Source organism: Lemur catta, chromosome 1 (assembly GCF_020740605.2).
Source record: "Lemur catta isolate mLemCat1 chromosome 1, mLemCat1.pri, whole genome shotgun sequence".
In the NCBI taxonomy this organism is placed as follows: domain Eukaryota; kingdom Metazoa; phylum Chordata; class Mammalia; order Primates; family Lemuridae; genus Lemur; species Lemur catta.
Genome location: NC_059128.1, coordinates 143810576 through 143834968, shown reverse-complemented (window position 1 = coordinate 143834968; position 24393 = coordinate 143810576). Strand labels below are relative to the sequence as shown.

The window sequence follows — 24393 nt, the reverse complement described above, 5'->3', positions numbered from 1 at the left end:
CTGACTTTATTTAAAACACAGTGTGGGGGAAGTTCAAGCCTAAGGGTGTTCTTGAAAACAATGGACAGTGTGATAGTAAGCAAATAAGAAGAGGCTGGTAGCTCTTCTTCATTAAAGGCATAGGCCAGCAAGTTCACTGCAGAGAATCATAAAAAGAGACAGCTAAAAAGAATCCCCCTGGGGTCAAAACAAATCTCAAGGTCTGGCATTAAAAGCTACCCCTTCCTGAATTTAATTGAATCAGACTGTTGAGCAATTTATGCCTGATAGGTTGTCAAAGAAAATAGAGCAATTATCCAGCAATTAGTTGAGCTTAAAATCTGAGTGTAATACCAAATGAGGCAGATGGCTTAAGAGAGATCATAGAAAGAGACAGTCAAATAGAGCTCTGCTAAAACAACAATCATCCTAGACTGACTGTGTGCACATCCAAGGCTGTACTCTGAGTAGTGACACCAAAGATTTCACATTGTATGTGTGTGGAGGGGGTGGGTTGGAGAGAGAGTAGATGTCACTAAAATAGTCTCGCCAAGTCACTATTTAATAAACATGCCCCAGAAAGGATAAAGATGACTCAGTTCTAGAGTGTCTACAATATATTACTTAAAATGTCTAACATTAACAAAAATTATGAAACATGCAAAAAATAGGAAAATGTGATTCATACCTAGGAAAAAATCAGGTAATAAGAAACTGCATGTGAAAGAGCCAAGATATCAGAGTTAACAGACAAAGAATGTAAAGCAGCCATTATAAATATGTTTAAAGAATTAAAACACACCATGCTATGATGACAATGTTTAATCAAATACAGAATATAAAAAAAGAGGTAGGAGTTATATATGAAAAAGATCCAAATAGAAACTCTGGAGTTGCAAATCATTATAACTGAAATGAAAACTTTACTGGAGAAACCAACAGTACATTTGAAGTGGTAGAGGAAAGAACCAGTGAACTTAAAGATGAACCAGTGGAGATTATGCCATCCAAAGAGTACAGAGAAAAAAGAAGAAAGAAAAATGAAAAGAGCCTCAGAGGAATGTGGGACTCCATTGAGCACACTAAAGAGAAATGGAGGAGACAGGAAACAAGCAGAAAAAGTATTTAAATAAATAATAGCTGAAAACTCCCCAAATTTGATTAAAAACATTAATCCACATGTCTTAGTCAATTTTGATGGTGCTATAAATTTATAAAGAACAGAGATTTATCTCCGACAGTTCTGAAAGCTGGGAAGTCCAAGGTTGAGGGGCTAGCATATTGTGAAGGCCTTATTGCTGTATTATAACACAGCAGAAGGCATCACATGGTAAGACAGGAAAGAAAGGAGGAGGCCAAACTCATCCTTTTATCAGGAACCCACTCCTGCACTAATGGCATTAATCCATTCAGAAGAGCAGAGCCCTTATGACCTCATGATCTCTGAAAGGCCCCACCTCTCAACATTATTGCACTGGGGATTAAGTTTCTAACACATGAACTTTGGGGGATACATTTAAACCACAGCATTACATATCTAAGAAGCGCAATGAATTCCAAAAAGGAAAAACTCAAAGAGGTACACACCTAGACACATCATAGTGAAAGTGTGAAAAGGCAAAGACAAAGACAAAAATCTTGAAAGCAGTAAGAGAAAATTGGCCCATCATATATACAAGACGACACCAACAAATTAACACTGACTTCTCATCAGAAATAATGGAGGCCAAAACACAGCGGGATGATATATTCAAACTGCTAAAAGAAAAAATAACTGTGAACCAAGATTTTTATATTAAGCAAAACTATCTTTTGAAAATGAAGGTGAAATAAACAAAAACAGTAAATTCTTTGCTAGCTCACCCACCTTATAAGAAATACTAAAGAAGATACTTCAGGCTGAAAGCAATTGACCTTAAATAGTAATAAACACACACGCACGCGCGCGCGCACACACACACACAAAGAACATAGGTAAAGGTAATAATGTAACTGTAAAAGATGGTAAAATTGTATATTTCTTTTCCCTTTTTCTCTTAGCTGATTTCAAAAACAATTGTGTAAAATAATATGTTTAAATTGTATTCTTGGGCATGTAACATATAGAAATAAAATATATTTGATGATAACACAAAGGAAGTGGGTGGGAGCAATGTTGAATTGGAATAAGGAAATGACACCTGAAGGTAACTCAAGTTCACAGGAACAAATGACGAGTGCCAAAACTGGTAACCAAGATTAGTAAAATAAACTTTTAAATATATACTTGCTTTCCTTTCTTTTCTTAGCTTCTTTAGTAGATATCTAATTATATAAAGCAATAATGACACAAATGTATTGTTGGGCTTTTAACATATATAGATATAATATGTATAACAAAAATATTCCGAGACCCGGCTGCGCTCACAGGCGTCTAGGGGCTGGAGGCGGGAGGGGTGCGCTGGGCCGGTCCCGGAAGGCGCACGCGGGCCCGAGCACAGACAGGAAAGCAGCGCCTGAGCGGGAGCCGGCGTGGCAGCAGCGGGCGCGAGGGCAGGTCCCCGGCGCCGCAGCCCCAGGCGCTGCGCCACATACTCGGTGCGCAGCCTCTGGCACCGCGCGGCCGCCGTGCACGCCTGGGCCGCGTCGGCGCATCGGTTCCCTCCCGCCCGCCTCGCAGACCCACGTGGAGGCGGGCAGGCTGCAGTGCTCTGTGCCCACTGCGGGCACACTTCACCCCCACCACGCCCCCGCCACACTCTCGGAACGTGGGGGGCGCTCAAAACTCGAGGGACGCGGAGTGTGGCCCAAACACGTGGCTGACTGGCGCTGACCGGCTCTCCGTCGCGAGGATGAGCAGGCCTGGTCTCTGGGGCTCTCTGCAACACGGCAGGGATGGAGGGGGCGCATTGAGGCCAAAGCCGGCCTTCCCGGAACCACTTCTATCGCCAGAATGGCCACACACACCCAGAGGGGTCCACGGGACTTCTTCCACCCTCACGGGCCCTACCTGATGGGGGAAACAGGCTTTCTGGGGGCCTGGAGACTTCTCAGACGTGGCATGGAGGACAGCGGCAACTCCTTGTCCTCTCCTCTTGACACGCTGGGAAGCCTGGCCTTGCCGTCGCTCCTCTCCTCCACCTCCCCTAACGGAGACCCTTTGGGTGGGTCTATAGGATTCTGCTTCTCCCTCCTGTTCAACCTCGTGCGCCCCCCTCCTGCCCCCTGCATCGAGTGTCTTCTCGCCTCAGTCTTTCCTGATGCTCCCTAGGGTCTAACTCATCTTGCCCCATCTGAACTCTGGCTTCCCCCGGCCCCTCCACCGCCACCAGCCAAGCCAAAGGGATTCTGAGCAAGAGCTCTGGCCACTGGAGAGCCTGTTTAGGCCTGGCTGCCAGGGTGTGGATTCAGAGAGGTCTCTAACAGCACCTAATGTCGCCTGAGGTCTTGGACCTGCCTCTAAGTGCTTACCTGTCTTCCTTGCCAGGAGCACCCTTACCCTGTCTCCACCCTCAAATCAGCGCATCGCAGCTCCAAGATCTCCTGCTTTAAACCTTTACCAGATTCCGTTCCCCACACCACATGCCATAAAGTGACCCAACCTCCTCATAACCCAAGCGGGGAAGGGGCAGTCGGAGGTGGAACAGCAGATGCGAGACACTGATGATTTGAGCAAACAGTCCTGAGGCCCCAGGACTGAGGGTGGAAGGCTGGGTACACAATTGGGAGAAGGGAAACAATAGGGGAAAGTTCCTGGCGCAGAGGTACCAAGGCTGGACTTGGGTCGGGGGTGGCTCTGCTGGACCCAAAGGCGGGATGCTTGCCGCACAGCGGGTTAGGTTGCCACGTGTCCCCACACCCCGAGCACAGGCCTCTCCCCAGCACCCCTGCATGCATCTGGCTTTCCCCAGAGTCACTCTCTTGTGCTCCCACCCTGTCCCAGAGGAACAGGGACAAAGAGGCCAGGGTTGGGGGAGGAGATGGGCGCTCACCCAGTGGCAACAGTAGCAGCAGCAGCTGCTTGGACCCCACGCAGCATGCCATGCCGGACAGTGAACAGAGGAGGACAGAGAAGGACGGTGGAGGCAGAGCCTTAGTCAGACAGGTGCCAGCTTCCTAGCGCCTTCCCAGCAGGCATGCAGTGGAAACCCAGGTGTGTGCAACACGCTGGGAGGAGCCTTAGCAGTGGCAGTGACTCCCCGCCCCCACTGAGTCCCCAGCCCAGGCTGCCCTTCTAGGTAGATCCCAGAGTCACCGGATCCAGCACCCGAATGTGCGGAGAGGGATCCCAATGCACTAGCCCTCATGTCCCCTGTCAATTCCTGTGCTACCCCTAGCCCCATTCCCCTTAGTACCCTCTAGCTACTATTATGCTGTCTTTCTCTAAACAAGATACAGTATTGTTTTGCATATGTACAGACTTTGTATAAATGGTTTACTCTATGTATCACTCAGAAACTTGCTTTTTCTCTCAACACTTTTTTGAGATTTATTCATGCTGGTGTTTGTAGAACAGTTCATTTTTTTTGCTGTATAGTATTCACCAATGTGACTACCATTTTATCCATTCTTATATTGTTGGAGATTGAAATTTTTTCCTAATGTTTAGCTATTGAAAATAATGCTACTATGACCATTTCTGTACATTCCTTCTGGAGTATGTGGGCTAATATTTTAAATTATCTATGTATCTATTTGTCATCTAAACCTTAGGAAGTCTCTTGGGAAGACTTCCAGAGCTGAAACAGAAAGGTGGCCCCAGCAACAAATATCTCACATAGGAGACACCCCCCAAAAATATATATACAAAAAGAGGAGAGAATGAATAGAGCTATATATGAGTAATGTTTCTATATCCCACTAGAATTAATATAAATTTGAAATAGAATCTGATGAGTTAGATGTATATGTTAGGTCACAATTTTTAAAAATTGCAAAAAAGTTATTGAAGGTATTAAAATGTTATACTAGAATTATTCAACTTAATGCAATAAAGTAGTAAAGAAAGAATAAAGGAAAAAACATGAGACACAAAAAACAAAAAGTCAAATATCAGAAGGATATCAACTATATCAATAATAGCATTAAATATAAATGGGTTAAACAATCCAATCAGAAGGCAGAGATTGTTAGACTCAATAAAAAAACAAGATCCAATCATATACTGTCTATAGGAGACACATTTTGATTCAAAGATACAATAAATTGAAAGTAAAAGATTGGAAAAAGATATATTATGCAAACAGCAACCATAAGAAAGCTAGAGTAACTATAGTAATACCAGACAACATAGAATTTAAAACAAAAAACATTAAAAAACACCCTTATAAATAACTGATGGGCAAAAGTAGAAATAACTTCCATTTGAGAAATTAAGTTACTAAAAAACAAGTAGAAATCATGAGAGAAATTAGAAAATATTTTTAACCAAATGAAAAGGAAGACAGCATAGAAAAATTAGTGGAATGAAGCCAAAGCAGTGCTTAAAGAGAAATGTATAGCTTCAAGTGTTCACAATAGAAAAGAAAAAAGGGCTTAGATTAATAATCTAAGCCAAGGGTCAACAAACTTTTCCCTTAAAGGGCCTGCTAGTAAATATTTTAGGCTTTGCAGGTCATACAGTCTCTGTTGTGACTATACCTCATGTTGTCACTTATAGGTGGGAGCTAAGCAATGGTTATACATGGTCATACAGAGTGTCCTAATAGATACTGGAGACTCAGAAAGGAGAGGTGAAAGAGGGATGCTGGATGGGAAATTACCTATTGGGTACAATGTACACTATTCAGGTGAAGGGTAAATTAAAAGCCTAGACTTCCCCACTATGCAATTTATCCATGTAACAATAGTCTACTTGTACCCCCTAAATCCACTTAAATAAAAAATTAAATTGAAATGGATCATGGACTTGAACCTGAGAGTTAAACCTATAAAATCTAAAAAAAAAAAAAAAATGAGAAAATTTCTGCAACTTTAGGGTATACAAAAATCTCTTAGAATGGAAACAAAACATGTGAACCATAAGAGGAATTTTGATAAATTGTTTTTACATCATCAAAATGAAAAATTTATTCTCATTGAAAGATACCGTTAAGAAAATAAGCCAGGTGTGGTGGCTCATGACTATAATCCTAGCACTTTAGGAGGCCATGGTGGGAGGATTGCTTGAGGCCAGGAGTTTGAGACCAGACTGAACAAGAGTGAGACTCCCATCTCTACAAAAAATAGAAAAATCAGGCGGGCATGGTGACATATGCCTGCAGGAGGCAGGAGGATCACTTGAGCCCAGGAGTTTGAGGTTGGTTGCAGTGAGCTGTGACAACTGCACTCTAGCCCAGGTGACAGAGTGAAATTCTGTCTCAAAGACTAAAAGAAAATATGGCAATATACATATCAGACAAGGGACTTGTATTCAAAATATGTAATAATCTCTTACAACTGAATAGTAAGAAGACAAATCCCTCAATAAAAATGGGCAATAGACAAACCCACCAGAATGATTAAAATTAAAGAGGTTGACAACACCAGACATTGGCAAGGATGTGGAGCAATTCGTTCCTGGTGGGAATGCAGTATGTTTCACCTATGTGGAAAATTCAGAAATATACACACAGCCGCTGTTGCATCCAGAATGAAGGTTATTTATTTAATGCATCTGTTATGGTCTGAATGTTTGTGTGCCCCCCAAATTTATATGTTGAAATCCTAACCCCCAAGGTGATAATATTAAGAGGTGGGGCCCTTGGGAGGTGATTAGGTCATAAAGTAGAGCCCTCATGAGTGAGATTAGTGTCCTTATAAAGGGGACCCAAGGGAGCTTGTTTGCCCCTTCCACTATGTGAAGACACAGTGAGAAGACGCCATCTATGAACCAGGAAGTGGGCCCTCACAAGACATCAAATCTTCAGGACCTTGATCTTGAACTTCCTAGCCTCCAGAAGTGTGAAAAATGAATTTCCATTGTTTAGAAGCTACCCAATCTGTGGTAGTTTATTATAGCAGCTCAAACAGGCTAAGACAACATCCATTGCCCTCACAGTCCCCCAACAGCCCTCAACTCTCACCGCCCCTTACCCATGAGACTGGTCCCTGCAGAGACTGAGTTTGTTCCTACCACTGTCTCTTTTACCATGCTATTCACTTCACCTTCCATACCCTCTTTGTCACTTTTCAGCCAATCCAAACTCTAAATTCTTTTACATTTCAACCAAAGGTACTTTCTTCTCCTGTCCCCTCAGCCCATTCTGATCTTGCTCCCCTCTGAACTCTTCTGACACCTCTCATCCATCCCACATATGCAGGACCATAATTATAACCTGCCCTGGGATGTGCATATGGGTACCAAAGAGCAGCCACCACATCTTATATCCGTATTATCCCAGCATAGTGCTCAGAACGGGGCAGGCAACCTCTGCCCTGTGGTAACTTTAGCTTTGTATGATCTCTAAGTCCATGTGTGAACCTTCATACCTGTCTTTCAGCCTCAGGTTGTGTGATGGGCTGTGCATATTCTTCATCAGGAGACTCAACATCATCTTCTTCCTCTGCAAGTGGGGCCAGCCAAGTCCGATCATACCCAATGCCCAAGGTCTTTGGTGTAGAGGTTAGTATGCCAAATGCCTCCTGGGTTTCTGGTCCCCTTTTCATCTCTGTGACCAGGGGAATGATGTCTTTGCTGTCTGCAGCAGGACCTCCTGTCACTTCTTGCTTTGGTAAGTTTTTCCTCCTGCACCACTTTTGACAGAAATGCTCAAGAGTGTGTATTACAAAACAAAAAGCCTGGCGGAACCGAAGCAGGGCCAACTGGACTTTAGTTTTCCTGGCTTCTCCTTCTAAGTTTCCATCTCTCTCCTCATTGCTAAAGGAATTGAGCAGTAAGGCAATGAAGAGGTTGAGCACCTGGGAATGGATTGGGTAACAAAGGAGAATGGAAAATTTAGCAAAGGAAAGGATACAGTGTGTTTCCAGAACAACTTTTCCCCAAGATTAAAAGCAGAATCAAATGAGAGTTCTATGTTCTGCTGTCTCCCAAGAAAGTTAATCTTTAAAATAAGTGAAAGAAAAGAAGATTGAGGAAGGAATAGAGACAGTAAGATAGAACAAAAAAATTTGAAGTTAAAGGGTGTGAATAGCCAAATCCAGTTTACATACGTATAAAAAACATGTATGTGTAGACCCTGGCCAGGGTAAAGCAGAGCAGGGTAATCATGGGGCAAAATTAAGAGTGTGCATTCCTTGGGAATCAGCTGGATCATGAGCTTGTATTTTTACCAGAATTGCCCATAGGTATATGAACCTAATATCCGAGGCTATTGTACAGTCCTCTCCTGTTTGCACAATTTGAGAGATGGTGTACTCTGTGCAATGTCTTTAGGTTCTGTTGCCATAACCTTAATGAGGTATTGGGGCTGAGCCAGAGGGGTTTGGACCAAATCTACAACTCTTCTGTTGAAGCACATAGAGCTTTAAATTCAGATCATCCCAACAGCTTCCTTCCGGGGATTTTTGCTTACATTTACCCTCCAATCCATCATCTTTACCTTTTCAAATTCCTCTGTTTGTGGCTCTTATCAGCTCAAAAATAAACAGCCTTTGGGGAGAAGTGCCTTGTGGGTGTGAATGGGTCTAGTCACAGTTCTCAGCTCCACTATGAGAATTCCCATCTCCGGGTCTTCGTGCAAGCTTTCGTCTATTTGCCTAAGCCCTCCTTGCCTCTAAAGTGGTTTTCTTAACTACAATATCTTCCACAAATCCTTTCTCAATGCTCTCTCCTCACTCCCAGTGGTGATGCCCTGCTATTCTGAACTTTTATATCATTTACTAAGTACACCATTTATTAGGTACTTAGGATAAAGCTATCATGTGTAGATAGTTAATTATATTTTCACAATAGCCCCAACTTGATTCTGAAGATCTTGTGCTCAAGCATCCTTGTGTGTCTTCTGTCTCTTCATATCTTCACTGGCATTCACTTAATTAGCCTCTCCATAAATACCTATCTATGCTTTCAGTTGCAAGCAACAGACTCAAGCCAGCTTACACAATAAGAAAATGTAGCATAACGAGAAGTTTGGAAATAGAACAGGGGACCAATTGTGACACGAAGACAGGTTTGTTTCATCTTCCTACTTTAGTTTCCTCAGTGTTGGCTTTATTTTAGGCTGGTTCTTCTCTTTATATGTAAAGAGATGTCCTCTGGAGAAACCTGGGAAAGATGTCTTGTTTTTAAAAAGTGTATATGGGAAAAATGGTCGAATGTGCCAAGGAGGTTTTGTTTCATGATTATCATAGTTTCCTCAAACTAAATTCAAATGGATATTTAAATTATTTATTTGGCATTATATTTGCAATAATAATTTTCACTAGTGAAGTGTTGCAAAAGAAGCTAATGAATTTGAAAGACATGTTTTTTTTTTGTTTTTTTTTTTTGGGAAAAAAAAAATCTAAGAAACTTACCACAAGTTTTCCTATCACCATGATCAACACAAAGACAATAACACACAATGGTATTTCAGCTTCCTGCATACATTCCCACATGTTTTCAATCCATTCCCCACAAAGGATGCGGAATACCACCAGGAAGGAGTGGTAAAAATCCTCCATGTGCCAGCGCCGTAAACAGGGGACAGGAGTGTCACAGAATTTTTTACTCTTTATGGACTTGAATTTAGAGCCAAAAAGCTGCATGCCAACTACTGAGAAAATAAAGACCACAATGGCTAGGACCACAGTCAGGTTTCCAAGGGCTCCAATGGAGTGGCCGATTATCTTTATTAGTGTGTTTAAAGTTGGCCAGGATTTGGCTAACTTGAAGACCCTCAGCTGTAAAAACAGACAACAAACAAAAATAGAAGAAAAGCCAGTTAAGGACAAACTCCATCTGCTCATCTATATAGCAAACAGCACTTATGACTCCCAGAACTCCTTTCTAGGCCAAATCCATCCTAAGCATAGGCCGCAACTCCCTGTACCAATCTAATACTCATCTGTATCTACTTTTTGATTTAAAAGAGGAAATATTTTATTATAATATTTTTTAATGATAAAGACTTTGGGACTAGCATAGTGATTGAGCCTACATGATTATTATATAAAATGAATGTTTTGCAATTGTATATAATATACCAGAAGTTAGCAAACTCTGGCCTGAAAGCCAAATCTAGCCCATTGCCTGTTTTTGTATAGCCTGGTCAAGATAAGAATGTTTTTACATTTTTAAGTGGTTGAAAAATAATCAAAAGAAGGATATTTCATGACATGAGAAAAATCATAGAAAGTTCAAATTTCAGTGTCCATAGATAAAGTTTTAATAGAACATAGCCATGGTTTAATAGAACATAGCCATTGGTTTTCCAATGTCTGTGGCTACTTTTGTGCTACAATGGCAAAGTGTAATGGTTGTAACAGGCCCATAAGGCTGAAAATATTCACTATTTGGCCCTTTACAGAAGAAATTTGCTCACTCCTGCATTATATAATTCGGGCCACAAGCTTGAATCTAAACCTTTTAACAATGATGAGAGAAATGTGACATTTTGTACCCAGGAGAGAAAAGGTAAACAGCTATTCAAGACAGCTAAGAGTAATTTCATTTATGGAACTCCACAGACTGTGGGAAATAACAACCTTAGAGAAAACACAGGAACTGGCTTTAAGGTTGTTTCTTACCGTGATTTTCAATGTAAACTGATGATTTTACTGCAAAGTGTAATCCTGTTAAGAATCAACTATTTGGGGATGGAAATATTGCAGGCCAATAAGACTTATGCCCAAAGAGAAAAACTGTCATTGTCTACTCGAAAAGGAACTAGAGAAATCCTAGGAAGAAATTGTGGTTCTATTTTCATATCCAGACAATGCCACAAAGTTCCTTGCTTCAGAGCATGGCTGTGATAAGCGTAAGCAATGGTAAAGCCAATGTAATTTTGCTCACCTGAGTGCCAATAGTTATTTGAGCAGTGTTACTGAACAAAGTGTCTCTACAGGCTTAGAAATCCTATCCATACCCACCCCAAAATGCAAATATCTTTGAAAGAAATCAAAAGCCCATCTTAGAAGTTTCCCAATTCCCTTTTTAGATGTGATTTTTCTGTAGTTTTCTATCTATACCTCTTCTGGGCTCCGTCACACTCTCCTGTGTGCTATGGTCACTTCTGGCCCAGTCTTATACCACCTTGTCCTGCAAACTCCTTGAAGATGGTGATTTCTTCCATCCTTCTGCCTTCCCTCATGTCAGTTCATTTTAGGTACTCTGCAAAGGTTGCCAGAATGCCTCCAAATTAGCAGATAGAGGGCAAAACTATAGACCAGGAATGTGACCCTGGCAGCAGTGAGAAGGGACCTTATTGTGGGAGAGCATTGCTGGCAGCACCCATTGTCCCCTGGGCTCTGTATTCCTCACTCCCCTCAGTGAGTCCAGTGTGAAGGTGCCTGCTTCAGAGCTCCACGGGGCAAGAGAGCTTTGGAGGGGTCTTGCACAAAACAAGGCACAGAGTCCTGATACTGGGAGACAGAATTTGGCATCTGCTTGCCTAAAGGGTCATCTGTGGGTGGGTGGGTGAGTGGGTGTTAAGTGTTCAGCTGAGAGAAGACACACTTGGGACTCCTGAGGCTATTAAAAACCTGGGTGAGAGGAGGAGGGATGCAGTTTTGGTTCTGGGGTTAACTAAGGTAAATAAAAGTTTAGTCCAAGATAGCCATTGAATTCACTCAAGACTCTTCAAATTTGGGAAGCTAAGTGATGCAGTAAAATGAGAAGGTGCCTTACCACTCTGAAGGAGCGCAAGAATGGCCATTTTTGTTTTCCAGAGAGACAGTTCATCACATCTGCAAAACTCAGAACAGCAACAATGCTGTCAAAAATGTTCCAGCCTCGGCGAAAGTAGTGGTAGGGGTCGAGTGCAATGATTTTTAGGCACATTTCTGCTATGAAAATGCCAGTGAAAACCTACAGCAGGACAAAGAAGAGTGAGAAAAGGAAGCTACCTCTCCTGGAGACACACTTTTAAGAATGGTCCAAGGGAATTACAGAGGTTAAAAAGAAATGAAAAGCATTCTCACGGTTGATACACTGTACCCTGAAGTCCAGGCAACAGAAACATTTCCTGCTGCAGCATGAACCTCACCCTGCCTTTGCGCCTCTTTCCAGCCCCTCCATGGTGCCCAGCCCAGTGTTCCCAAGCTCATAGACATCAGTATGGAAAATGAGTTGTATTTCCCATTCTGTTGATTATAAGGCAAAATAGGTTTCTTGGTAGATAGCAGGGTGATAGAAAGTGTTGGGCAATGTTTTGTCTCAATCTACAATAACTAGGTAAAGAAATATGGAGCCACTAGATCTCTGCTTAACTTTTCTGCTAAGTGATAGCTTTATCTCAGAACTTTGAAGTTTGTCTTAGAAAGATTTTGTAACTGTTTGCTCACGTAGATAGAGTCAATTAAGGGATCTCTAGAAGCCTTTTGGGAGACTTTTAACCTAAAGCGAACTACCTGTTATTATGTAAATCTGATACCCCTGCCAACTGATCGCTGCACCCATAAATACTTATGTGAAACTTCACTCATGGCCTCACAGCTCTAGGGGAATGCTGTGGGGTCTCCCAACACCCCAACTATTATAAATCTATTCTTTATAAAGCTGTACTTTTGTCTCTGTGTATTCTTTTATTTCTCTATTCTATTATTTTCTATTATTTCCTTATCCTTTGCGATGACCCCTGTCCAAGGGACCTGATTTTTTTGCTGGAAGTGTAGCTAACTCCCTGCACAAAGATTAGAATAAATACCTAACTCTCCAATGCCCAGACATTGACAAACATACATAAGCATCAAGAACATCCAAGAAAATATGGCCTCATCAAATGAACTAAATAAGGCATCAGTGACTAACCCCAGAGCGATGGAGATGTGTGACCTTTCAGACAGAGAATTTAAAATAGCTGTTTTGAGGAAGCTCAGTGAACTTTAAGACAACACACAGGAGGAATTCAGGAGCCTATCAGAGAAATTTAATGAACAGATTGAAATAATTAAAAAAATCAAGAACAATTCTGGAGCTGAAATATACAATTGACAAACTGAAAACTGTATCAGAGTCTATTAATAGAATTGATCAAGCAGAAGAAAGAATTAGTGAGCTTGAAGATATGCTATATGAAAATGCATAGTCATAAAACCAAAAAGGAAGCCTGATTACTAGATATAAAAAATAACTTCAAAAGGGCAAATCTAAGAGTTATTGGCCTTAAAGAGGAGGTATAGAGAGAAATTGATGTAGAAAGTTTATTCAAAGAAATAATAACAGGCAACTTTCCAAAGCTAGAGAAAGATATCAATATTCAGGTACAAGACGGTCATAGCAGATTTAGCCCAAATAAGACTACCTCAAGGCATTTAATAATCAAACTTCCAAAGGTCACAGAAAAAGAACGGATCCTAAGAGCCACAAAAGAAAAGAAACAAATAATATATAAAGGATCTCCAATACATCTGGCAGCAGACTTCTCAGTGGAAACCTTACAGGACAGGAGAGAATGGCATGATATATTCAAATTCCTGAAAAAAAATTAATCCAAGAATATTATATCCTGAAAAAATATCCTTCAAACATGAAGGAGGAATAAAGACTCTCCAAATATTCAAAAACTGAGGGATTTCATCGACACCAAACCTGTGCTATAAGAAATGCTAAAAGGAGTTCTTCAATCTGAAAGAAAAGGACATTAACGAACAATAAGAAATCAACTGAAGGTATAAATGTAACTGGTAACAGTAAGTACACAGACAAATATAAAATACTCTATCACTGTAATTGCAGTGTGTAAACCAGTCATATCTTGATCAGGAAGACTAAAAGGCTAACCTATCCAAAATAATAACTACAACTTTTTAAGAAATAGATAGCATAAAAAGATATAAGTAGAAAAAAACAAAAAGTCAAAAAGTGGAGGGGGTATGGAGTTCAAGTGGGTTTTTTTTTTCTTTATCTTTGCCTGGTTGTTTGGTTTTTGTAATCAAAGTTAAATTGTCATCAGTTTAAAATAATTGGTTATAAGATTTTTTGCAAGCCTCATGGTAACCTCAAATGAAAAAACCTACAACAGATACAGAAAAAATAAAAAGCAAGAAATTAAAACACACTACCAGAGAGAAAATCACTTTTACATAAGGAAGGAAGAGAAAGCCACAAGATAACCAGAAATCAAATAACATGCAGTAGCAAATCCTTACTTATCAATAATAACATTGAACATAAATGGACTGAACTCTCCAATCAAAAGACAAAGTGGCTGAATGGATTATAAAAAAAAACAAAACAAAACAAAACAAGAACTAACTATATGCTGCCAGCAAGAAATTCACTTCACCTATAGAGACACACACAGACCGAAAATAAAGTGATGGAAAAAGATATTCCATGTCAGTGGAAACCAAAAAAGGAGAGAAGTAGCTATACTCATATCACATAAAATAGATATTGAGACAAAGAAGGTTATTATATAATGGTAAATGGGTCAATTCAGAAAGAGAATATAACAATTGTAAACATACATGCACCCAATAGTGGAGCACAAAAATATATAAAGCAAATGTTATCAAAGCTAAAGAGAGAGACAGGCCCCAGTGAAATACTAGCTGGATATCTCAACTCCCCCATTTCAGCATTGGACAGATCACCAGACAGAAAATCAGCAAAGAAACATTGGACTTAATCTGCACTATAGACCAAATGGACCTAATAGATATTTACAGAACATTTCACCTAACAACTACAGAATACACACACTGCTCAGCACATGAATCATTCTCAAGGATAGATCCTCTGTTAGGCCACAAAACAAGTCTTAAAAAATTAAAAAAAAATTGAAATAATATCAAATATTTTCTCTGACTACAATGGAATAAAACTAGAAATCAATAACAGAGGAACTTTGGAAACTATATACACCCATGGAAATTAAATAATATGCTCCTGAATGATCAATGGGTCAATGAAGTAAAAAAGAAGGAAATTTAAAAATGTCTTGAAAGAAATGGAAACACAGCACACCAAAACTTACGGGATACAGCAAAACCAATACTAAGAGGAAAGTTATAGCAATCAGTGTGTATATCAAAAAAGCAGAACAACTTCAAATAAATAACCTAATGAGGCATTTTAAAGAACTAGAAAAACAAGAGCAAACCAAACCCAAAATTAGTAGAAGAAAAGAAATAATAAAGAACACAGTAGATATAAACAAAATTGAAACAAAAAATACAAAAGATCAACAAACAGAAAGTTGGTTTTTTGAAAGAAAAACAGAATTGACATACCTTTCGCCAGACTAATTAAGGAAAAAAGAGTGAAGACTCAAATAAATAAAATCAGAGACTAAAAAGAGATATTACAAGTGATACCACATAAATTCAAAGGATCATTAGAGTCTACTATAAGCAACTATTAACATATGCCAAAGAATCGGAAAACATAGAAGAAAGGGGAAAATTCCTAGACACATTCAACCTACCAAAATTGAGCCATGAAGAATCTAAAACCTGAACAGGCAATAACAAGCAATGAGATAGAAGCAGTAATAAAAAGTGTCCCATTAAAGAAAAGCCCAGGACCCAATGCCTTCACTGTTGAATTCTACCAAACATTTAAAGAAGAACTAATAACAATCCTACTCAAACAGTTACAAAAAAATCAAGAGGGGAATACCCTCAAACTCACTCTATGAAGACAGTATCACCCTGATGCCAAAACAAGACAGAGACACAAGAAAAGAAAACTATAGATCAATATCTCTGATTAATATAGATGCAAAAATTCTCAAAAAAGGCTAGGAAACTAAATTCAACAGCACATTAAAAAGATTATTCATCATGATCAAGTGGGATTCACCCTGGGGATGCAAGGGTGGTTTGACATACACAAATCAATGTGATACATCATATCAACAGAATGAACAACAACAACAAAAGATCGTTTCAATTGATGCTGAAAAAGCATTTGATAAAATTCAACATCCCTTCATGACAAAAACTCTTAGAAAACTGGGTATAGAAAGAACATATCTCAACATGACAAAAGCCATATATGACAGACCCCTAGCTAGTATCATACTGAATGGGGAATAAATTGAAAGCCTTTCCTCTAAGATCTGCAACAAGACAAGGCTGCCCACTTTTGCCACTATTATTCAACACAGTACTGGAAGTTAGAGCAATCAGACAAGAGAAAAATATAAAGGGCATCCAAATTGGAAAGGAAGATGTCAAATTATCCCAGTTTGCAGATGATATGATCTTATATTTAGAGAAACCTAAAGACTCCACCCAAAAACTATTAGAACAGATAAAGAGATTCATAAAAGTTGCAGGATACAAAATCAGCATATTAAAATCAGTGCCATGGATTGGGAAGCCTGTGGCCTAAAGGCCACATGTGGCCCTCCAGATCCCCAAGTGTGGCCCCTCTACTGAATCCAAACTTCACAGAACAAATCTCTTTATTAAACGGATTTGTTTTGTAAAATTTGGATTCATTCAAAAGGCTGCACTCAAGGATCCAGAAGACCACATGTGGCCCCAAGGCCACAGGTTCCCCATCCCTTTGAAAGAAACAAAGAAATTAATCTCATTTACAAAAGCTATAAATAAAAAAAACTAGGAGTAAACTTAGCTAAAGACGTGAAAGATCTCTACAATGAAAACTATAAAACATTGGTGAAAGAAATTTAAGAGGACACAAAAAAATGATAGATATTCCATGCTCATTAATTGGAAGAATAAATATTGTTAAAATGTTCATACTACCCAAAGCAATCTATAGATTCAATGTAATCCCTTTCAAAATACCAATGACATTCTTCACAGAAATAGAAAAAAAATTCTAAAATTTATATGGAGCCACAAAAGACCCAGAGTAGCCAAAGCCATCCTGAGCAAAAAGAACAAAACTAGAGAAATTACAATACCTGACTTCAAATTATGGTGCAGAGCTATAGTAACCAAAACAACATGATACTTTATAAAAACAGACACGTAGATCAATGGACCAGAATAGAGAACCCAGAAATAAATACACACATCTTTAGTGAACTCATTTTCAACAAAGGTACCAACAACTTACATTGGGGAAAGATAGTCTCTTCAATAAACAGTACTGGGAAAACTGGATATCCATATGCAGAAGAATGAAACTAGTTCCCTATCCCTTGCCATATACAAAAATTCAAATCAAAATGGATTAAATCCCATTCTATTGGCTATAGCTTAAAAACAAAAACCAAAAATGGATTGAAAACTTAAATCTAAGACCTGAAACTATGAAACTACCAAAAGAAAACATTGGGAAAACACTCCAAGACATTGTTCTGGGCAAAGGTTTCTTGAGTAATATCTCAAAAGCACAGGCAAACAAAACAAAAATAGACAAATGTGATCACATCAAGCTAAGAGCTTCTGCACAGCAAGGGAAATAATCAACAAAGTGAAGAGACAACTCACAGAATGGGAGGAAATATTTGCCAACTATGCATCTGACAAGAGATTAATAACTAGAATACTTGAGGAGCTCAGACAACTCAATAGGAAAAAGTCAAATAATCTGGTTAAAAAATAGGCAAAAGATCTAAAAAGACATTTCTCAAAAGAAGACACAAATGACCAAAAGATACATGAAAAAATTCCCAACATCATTAGTCATCTGTAAAATGCAAACAAAACCACAATAAGATATCATCTCACCGCAGTTAAAATGGCTTTTATCCAAAGGACAGGCAATAACAAATGCTGGCAAGGATGTGGAGAAATGGGAACCCTTGTACACTATTGGTGGGAATGAAAATTAATACAACCACTACGGAAACAGTATGCAACTTCCTCAAAAAACTAAAAATAGGAACTACTATATGACCCAGCAGTTCCACTGGTAGGTACACACTGAAAAGGAAGGAAATCAGTATACCAAAAAGGTATCTGAACTCACATGTTTATCTCAGCACTATTCACAATACCCAGATTTGGAATCAACCTAAGTGTCCATCAATGGATGAATTGATAAAGAAAATGTGGTGTATATACACAATAGAATATTATTTAGCCATAAAAAGGATGAAATCCTGTCATTTGTAACAGCATAGGTGAAACTAGAGAATATTATGTTAAGTGAAATAAGCCAAGCACAGAAAGACAAATTTCATCTGTTCTCACTCATATATGGGAGCTAAAAATTAAAACAATTGATGTCATAGAGATAGAGAGTAGCATGACGGTTACTAGAGGCTGGGAAGGGTAGCAGGGAGCGGGGAGTAAGGTGGGGATGGTTAATGGGTGCAAAAAGATAGTTAGAGAGAATGAACAAGATCTAATATTCAATAGCACAACAGGGTGACTAGCCAACAATAGGTTATTGTATGTGTTAAAATAACTACCAGAGTGGAATTAGAGTGTTCCTAACATAAAGAAATGATGAATGCTTGAGGTGATGAATATCCCAGTTACCCTGATGTGATCATTACACACTGTATGCCTGTATCAACACATCATACGTACCCCATAAATATATACAACTATTATGTACCCATAATAATTAAAATAAAAACAAACCAAAAAATATGTTTTATACGTTTTAAAAGCCTGTTACCAAATTCCCTGTGTTCAACATAGACTCAAAATCGCGGTTCATATCATGATGCTCCATGGCCAAAAAGATAGTGTTGATTATGATGCAGATGGTGATGGCCAGCTCAGTAAAGGGGTCAGTCATCACAGTTCTCAGGGCCTTCTTAATGCATAGCCACTGGGGGCTACAGTCCCACACAAGGTATTTGGATGCCAGGTCTTTCCCACATGGGAGACAAGGTTCCTGTGCTTTTTCTTGTTCTGCAGGAGAATGAAAGAGCAGTTGAGGACTTAGCTCTGAACCAATCTGGCCGCTCTTTGCCTGAGGACATTCTTTCCTCCCTCTTCCCCAGGGTCTCTTGCAAAACGTGATCAGTTGAGAAGGGCACTGACTTGTGTAGCCAGAAAGGTTTTCCACCAATCACAGTGCAGAAGAGACAGCGTCCAACATACAACTAGCATGTGGTATAATCAAGTACATCAGATCTTTACAGTCCACGAGCTGGACTGCACATTAGAGATATAGATGTGGAAGTCAACACTGGCTGGCTGTGAACCCATGAGCTAGATACAGGGGACAACTGTAACAGAGGCACAAGGGGCAACCAGTACTTAGGGGAAGGAGAGAGAGTCAGGCAGGGGCATCTGTAGCATCAAAACAATAAAAGGCAATAAAAAGCTGGCTGAAGTTCAGGCCATAAAGCAGCTGCACACCTGATTTCCCTGGCACCATTTCAGGGACTCATGCAGGCCAAGTGAGGTGGTGCAATAGGCTCACAAGTGCTAAGGGACCCATTTGACTTCACACTTGCAGGGACTTGATCCTGCCCCTGAACACCAATCCCTTAGTTGGGGCCCTGTTACTTGCTATTAATCTGGCCCATCAGATGAGTCCAGCCTGTCTACAGAGGTCCTCTCTTGCCCATCCAGGTTCCTTACTCTAACCTTGATAACAGCTGCCTGGAGACTTACAAGTCTTCTATTCTTTGGCTGACCATTGTCACTCAGACCTCCTGTGACTGCCTGGCCTGGTTATGAGGTCCTGTCTATGCTTTTGTTCCAACGTCCCTGAAGCCCAAGTCTATCCAGTTCCTACCACTACCCAAGTGCCAGCTCAGAGCGGGTCCACAGGGAAGGCCCACTTCTTTCAAGCTGCTTTGCTGACATGCTCTAGAGGCATAGAAAATTGCTCTTTGCAGGATGGTACAGTGGGTTGGTTCCAAAAAAGCCTCCACTGCAGAAGGTTTCTGGGGGCGGCCAGGAAAAGGGAGAATGGAAGGACAACGTTGAAATTAGGCTTTTCTTTGGACTGGGGGCAGAACTTACCCTGCATGGTGATGGTGAGGATGCTGACAGCACTCAGTGCTCTCTGCCTTTGGAAGGGGTCTCCATGCTCATCAAAGTGGTCCACTGACAGATTCTGGGACAGTCGTTTGGTTTGCTGTAGGAGGTGTGGCTGTAAGAGAAGGCATGGTGGATGTTCTAAAAACAGGGGCTGCCTCTGTTCAAAACTTCACAGACTACTTTTTTTTCAATGCCACATGCAATGAAGGTACTCAACATTTTATATAGGGCTATTCACCTCATCTTTACAGCATGCCAAATGTTCAGTTTTTTATTTCATGTTTAATACGTAAGAGACATCATATTTCTTTTGCCTGCACATTTCTCAAGTCCTACCTACAGAAATTTTACTCTCTGTGCTTTATTCATTGTCAACAAAGAGCAAACAAAATTTTACGAAAACTAGTGAGGATGGTTCAGGGAACGAAAGCAATAAAAAGTCTAATTTGGAAACAATGTTTGCAAAGAGCAAAAGTCAGGGATAAATTTAGAAAGGTGGATTGAAATTGGCCAGATAGTGAAGCCCCTTGAACAACTGCCTAGACAGACTTAAAAAGAGTAACTAAAAAACAAAAACAAAAAACAGTCAAACTAAATATCACAAAATATATATCCTAAACCCCAAGCACCCTCTCAGGCTGTGCCCAAGAGCTTGTTGATTCTCACTTTACCTACAATTCTAAAGCCACTGGAGGTTAAGGGACATAACCTGCAGCTATCCAGACAGCCAAAGTGCCCATAATGGCTTTTTCCCCAAAGTTTCTGACCAACCAGAGCCTTAAACGGAACTACCCCTTTGTACAACCTAATCTGTGTAGTTTTCCTATAGCTATTCCCTGTTCTAGTTAAAGAGAAAACACATTTTGTATTAGGTGTTCTGGGTCTTTGTCTACTGTTTCGTGAACTGAGGAAAAATTTTTAAAATATCAAAAGAAAAAAATATCAAAAGCAATTATCTGCAGTATCTTCACTATGCTGTGGTCTCTAAACCCTGAGACCTGTCCCCATCACGACAGCAGAGAACTGACCATAACAGAGGATGGGATCCTTCTATCTAATTCTGCAAAGGTCCCTGGACTCCCTTTCCCCACCCCATTATCAGGCATGTATACCACCTTCTACCCATTTCATCTTCTTTCTCTCTCAAGAAAATGGCTCTTGCCATCCTTCCCTGGCCTGTATCTTCAACATTTTCTTCTCTTTACAATTAAAACATGTCTGAACACTCCCACCTTAATGATAAGAATAACTTTTTCTACTGACACCACCCTGTAGCTTCATTTCTGCATATCACACTGCCTATTCAACATCCCGACTTGGATGTCCCATAGGCACCTCAAAATTGGCACATTCAAAACTGAACATGCCATCTTTCTCACCTCAAGACATGTTCCTTTCTTGTCTTAGTAAATTACACTCCATCAAGTCAGCTACCTATGTCAGAAACCAGGAATCATCGCCACCCTCTACATCAATTCAATTGCCAAATTTTATCTTCTGTTGCCCACTGCAATCTGTTGGTCTCTCTTCATCCTCACTGCCCTAACCCTGGTTTAAGCCTCTGCCACCTCTCTCACTTGAGTTACTGTAACAACTTCTTAACTGTTTGCCTCCAGTCTTGCCCTCATCCAATCCCCTATCTTCAATGCATCCAGAATTTCAAAAATGTAAATCTGATCATATCCACCTCTTGTTTAAACCTTTCAATGCTGCTTACTTCTTGCCATCAGTGCAAAAGGTGAGCTCCTTAGCTTGGTTTTCAAGGTCTCTTGTGATCACCCCATCTTACCACCACAGCTGCTTGCCACCCACCCTCCCCTAACCTCATCTCACACACACACACACACACACACACACACACACACACACGCACGCACGCACGCACGTAAGTTTTCTTCCAGGTCATATTCTCCTGCTCACCTTTGCTTCCAGGCCTGTGTGCTTGCTGTTCCCTCTACCAGTAATGTTCCATTCTTCCTTTTGCCTGGTGAATTCATCCTTTCTGCTTATACACTGCTTCTTCTGAGAACCCTTTTCTGATCCACTGCTTTTCCCCCAACCCCTACCAAGTCTGGGTTGGTTGTCTGAAGCAGATGCTGTTGGTTTTCCCATCTAAATCTTCCCTAATGCATGCAACTTAGAAATACAAGGAAATTGTTCTCTCTAGTCCCCAGCAATCTTTAACCAATGATTGACCAAAGTTGGTGTTTTTACTCTGGCCCATCACTGGTTAAAGATATATACACACACACACACACACACACACACACACACACACACACATACTCCAATGCCCTCACTCCAGAGGGATCGAACCCCAACTACCTTCAGTGGTAACTGGCTTGATGGTACACCTTCACTGGCTCCTTCCCTTCTACATATCAGTTCTCCCTCCTCTCTCAGTGCTTCCTGGGCTCACTTCCCCAGTAATCTAATTGCACTCCAATGTCATTGAGTTTGTTTCAGAGGGAACCCACACTGACACGCTGCTCCTCCTCTCTTCTCCCACAGCGATCATCATGTCAGTCATCGCATTCCATTGTAACTGCCTCCCTATGAATGTGTCTTCATCATTAGTTGTAAACTCTGTGGTGTAGGAACCATGTATCCCCAGTACCTAGCCTAGTGCCAAGCAGATAGTAAACATTGTATACACTTGAAATAGATGCTTATAAAAATGGGTAATTGAATAGACATAGGATGCATGTATGTGCAAATGGATGAATGGATAAATAAGTGAATGAATGAATCCTTTCAATTAGACTGACAACTGGACCTGTTCACCTGGACAGCACTGTGATATCATTAGTCCCTTGGACAAAACTTACCTTTTTGGAGGAATCTTCATCAGAATCTGATCCTGGAGCCTGATCTTTCCTAGACTCTCTGAAAAAGAGGGACTTCCTTTTCTTATAACCAAAGAGCTTTCTCTTTTTGGGAGAAAAGGATGATGCTTCAAGGGAAGTAAGTGAACTTCTGTCAATTCCCATGGCAACCAGAGCCTTAGAAAGTGAACAAAAGCAATTAGCAAACAGATTTTACCTCCTCATAAAGCATTGCAAATGACCTCAATCTTAGAGTAGTTGAACTCTCCTTTCTTTTGATAGCATTGTACATTTAGATTGCCCATCATCTAACTGGAATATACTAACTCTGTCATTACATATCTGAGGGAACATGTCCTGTTTTTGCACAGAAATTATAGCCGTCAAAGGCAGTATTGTCTCTTTTATTAACATGGCTCTGTATCACTACCCGTTAGCACACTGTCCAGTATGTGCTAGGCACTCAATAAATGTTTATGCATTTATTGATGATGCAGATATTAAGCATTTGTAATAAATTTCCCTCTGACAAATCCCTGTAGAGGATGCAAAGGAGTATAAAACACAGTTCCTGCCCTGAAAATCTTAGAATTGAGTGGGAAGAAAGTGAAGATTCCAGGGAAACTATTAGAATGACTGAACAAACATGACAGAGATTCCAGGCAGGGAGAGATGATCATGGCTGTTGCTCTAGGGCCCCCCCTCAAACACAAAATTCTTCATATTTCCAGAAGAAAGCCTGGATCTGAGCCTGGATTTACATATACATAAGTTATATCCTCTAGTCAGTAATTTGGGACATGTCTGGAAGGCCTAGGCTTCAGAAGGTCAAAGAGCATCAAGACCAAGCATGCCCTGTTCTCAAGAGCCCTGGGCCTGGATGACTGTGAGAGACAGCAGCACAGCCAGTCTTCAAGGGGCTTAAATTCTCAGAAAAGCACCAGCAGAAAAAGCACTTTGACCAGGCCCCAGACGGCAACCTTGAGCTCCAGGCCACGTTGCCTCTGAGGTCCCTCCCCCAAGCAGAACCCACTGCCTGACCCCATGTCCCTACCTCCTTCTCCTCCTTTAGCAGCTGCTGGGCTTCCTGAAACATCTTTTCCTTGGCCTCCGTCTCTGCAGCTACATTTCTGTTCTGCTCCTCATAAGCCATGGTGACAACGGCCAGGGTTAAGTTAATCAGGTAGAAGGAGCCCAGGAAGATGACCACCACAAAAAAGAAGACTGAATAGAGCCCACAGGTGCGCAGGGTCTGCAAGGGACAGAGCACACGTTTGCATCTGAAGCTTTCTTCCCCAGAGTGGTGACAGCAGCCTCAAGCAAAGATTACACAGGGACTCCTGATGCCCTGTCTCTCAGTGGGGAGATGCCATCCATACTGTCACATGGAAGTTTCAGGGACTTTACTACCTATGACTTTCTCAAGGGTATTTGCATTTTTTAAATTTAAGGCAAGAGAGGTAGTGCTAGTGGTGAAACTTTAGACAGTAGGGAATCTGGACAATGGTGATATTTCTAGGAAGAGGAATGTTTTTGCACTCTTCTTCCAAATATCACATTTATAATTTTCTTGAAATTTCTAATAGAATTTAACAGTACCACCGTTAAAGATGAGACAGAGAGGACAAAGTGGAGGATAGATGGTAGCTTATAAATA

General features: G+C 40.5%; 1 protein-coding gene across 1 annotated transcript in view; it reads right to left on the bottom strand.

Annotated features, from left to right (window-relative positions):
- Window positions 1-24393, bottom strand: part of SCN11A (sodium voltage-gated channel alpha subunit 11) — a 79171-nt gene that overhangs the window by 29504 nt on the left and 25274 nt on the right. Inside the window, exons 9-15 of the mRNA XM_045555646.1 lie at window positions 23791-23988; window positions 22740-22913; window positions 19894-20023; window positions 18590-18828; window positions 11726-11905; window positions 9415-9780; window positions 7429-7857 (exon numbers count right to left, since the gene is read on the bottom strand). Of these exons, the coding sequence (XP_045411602.1) occupies window positions 7429-7857; window positions 9415-9780; window positions 11726-11905; window positions 18590-18828; window positions 19894-20023; window positions 22740-22913; window positions 23791-23988 (1716 nt within the window). The remainder of the gene's footprint in view (window positions 1-7428; window positions 7858-9414; window positions 9781-11725; window positions 11906-18589; window positions 18829-19893; window positions 20024-22739; window positions 22914-23790; window positions 23989-24393) is intronic.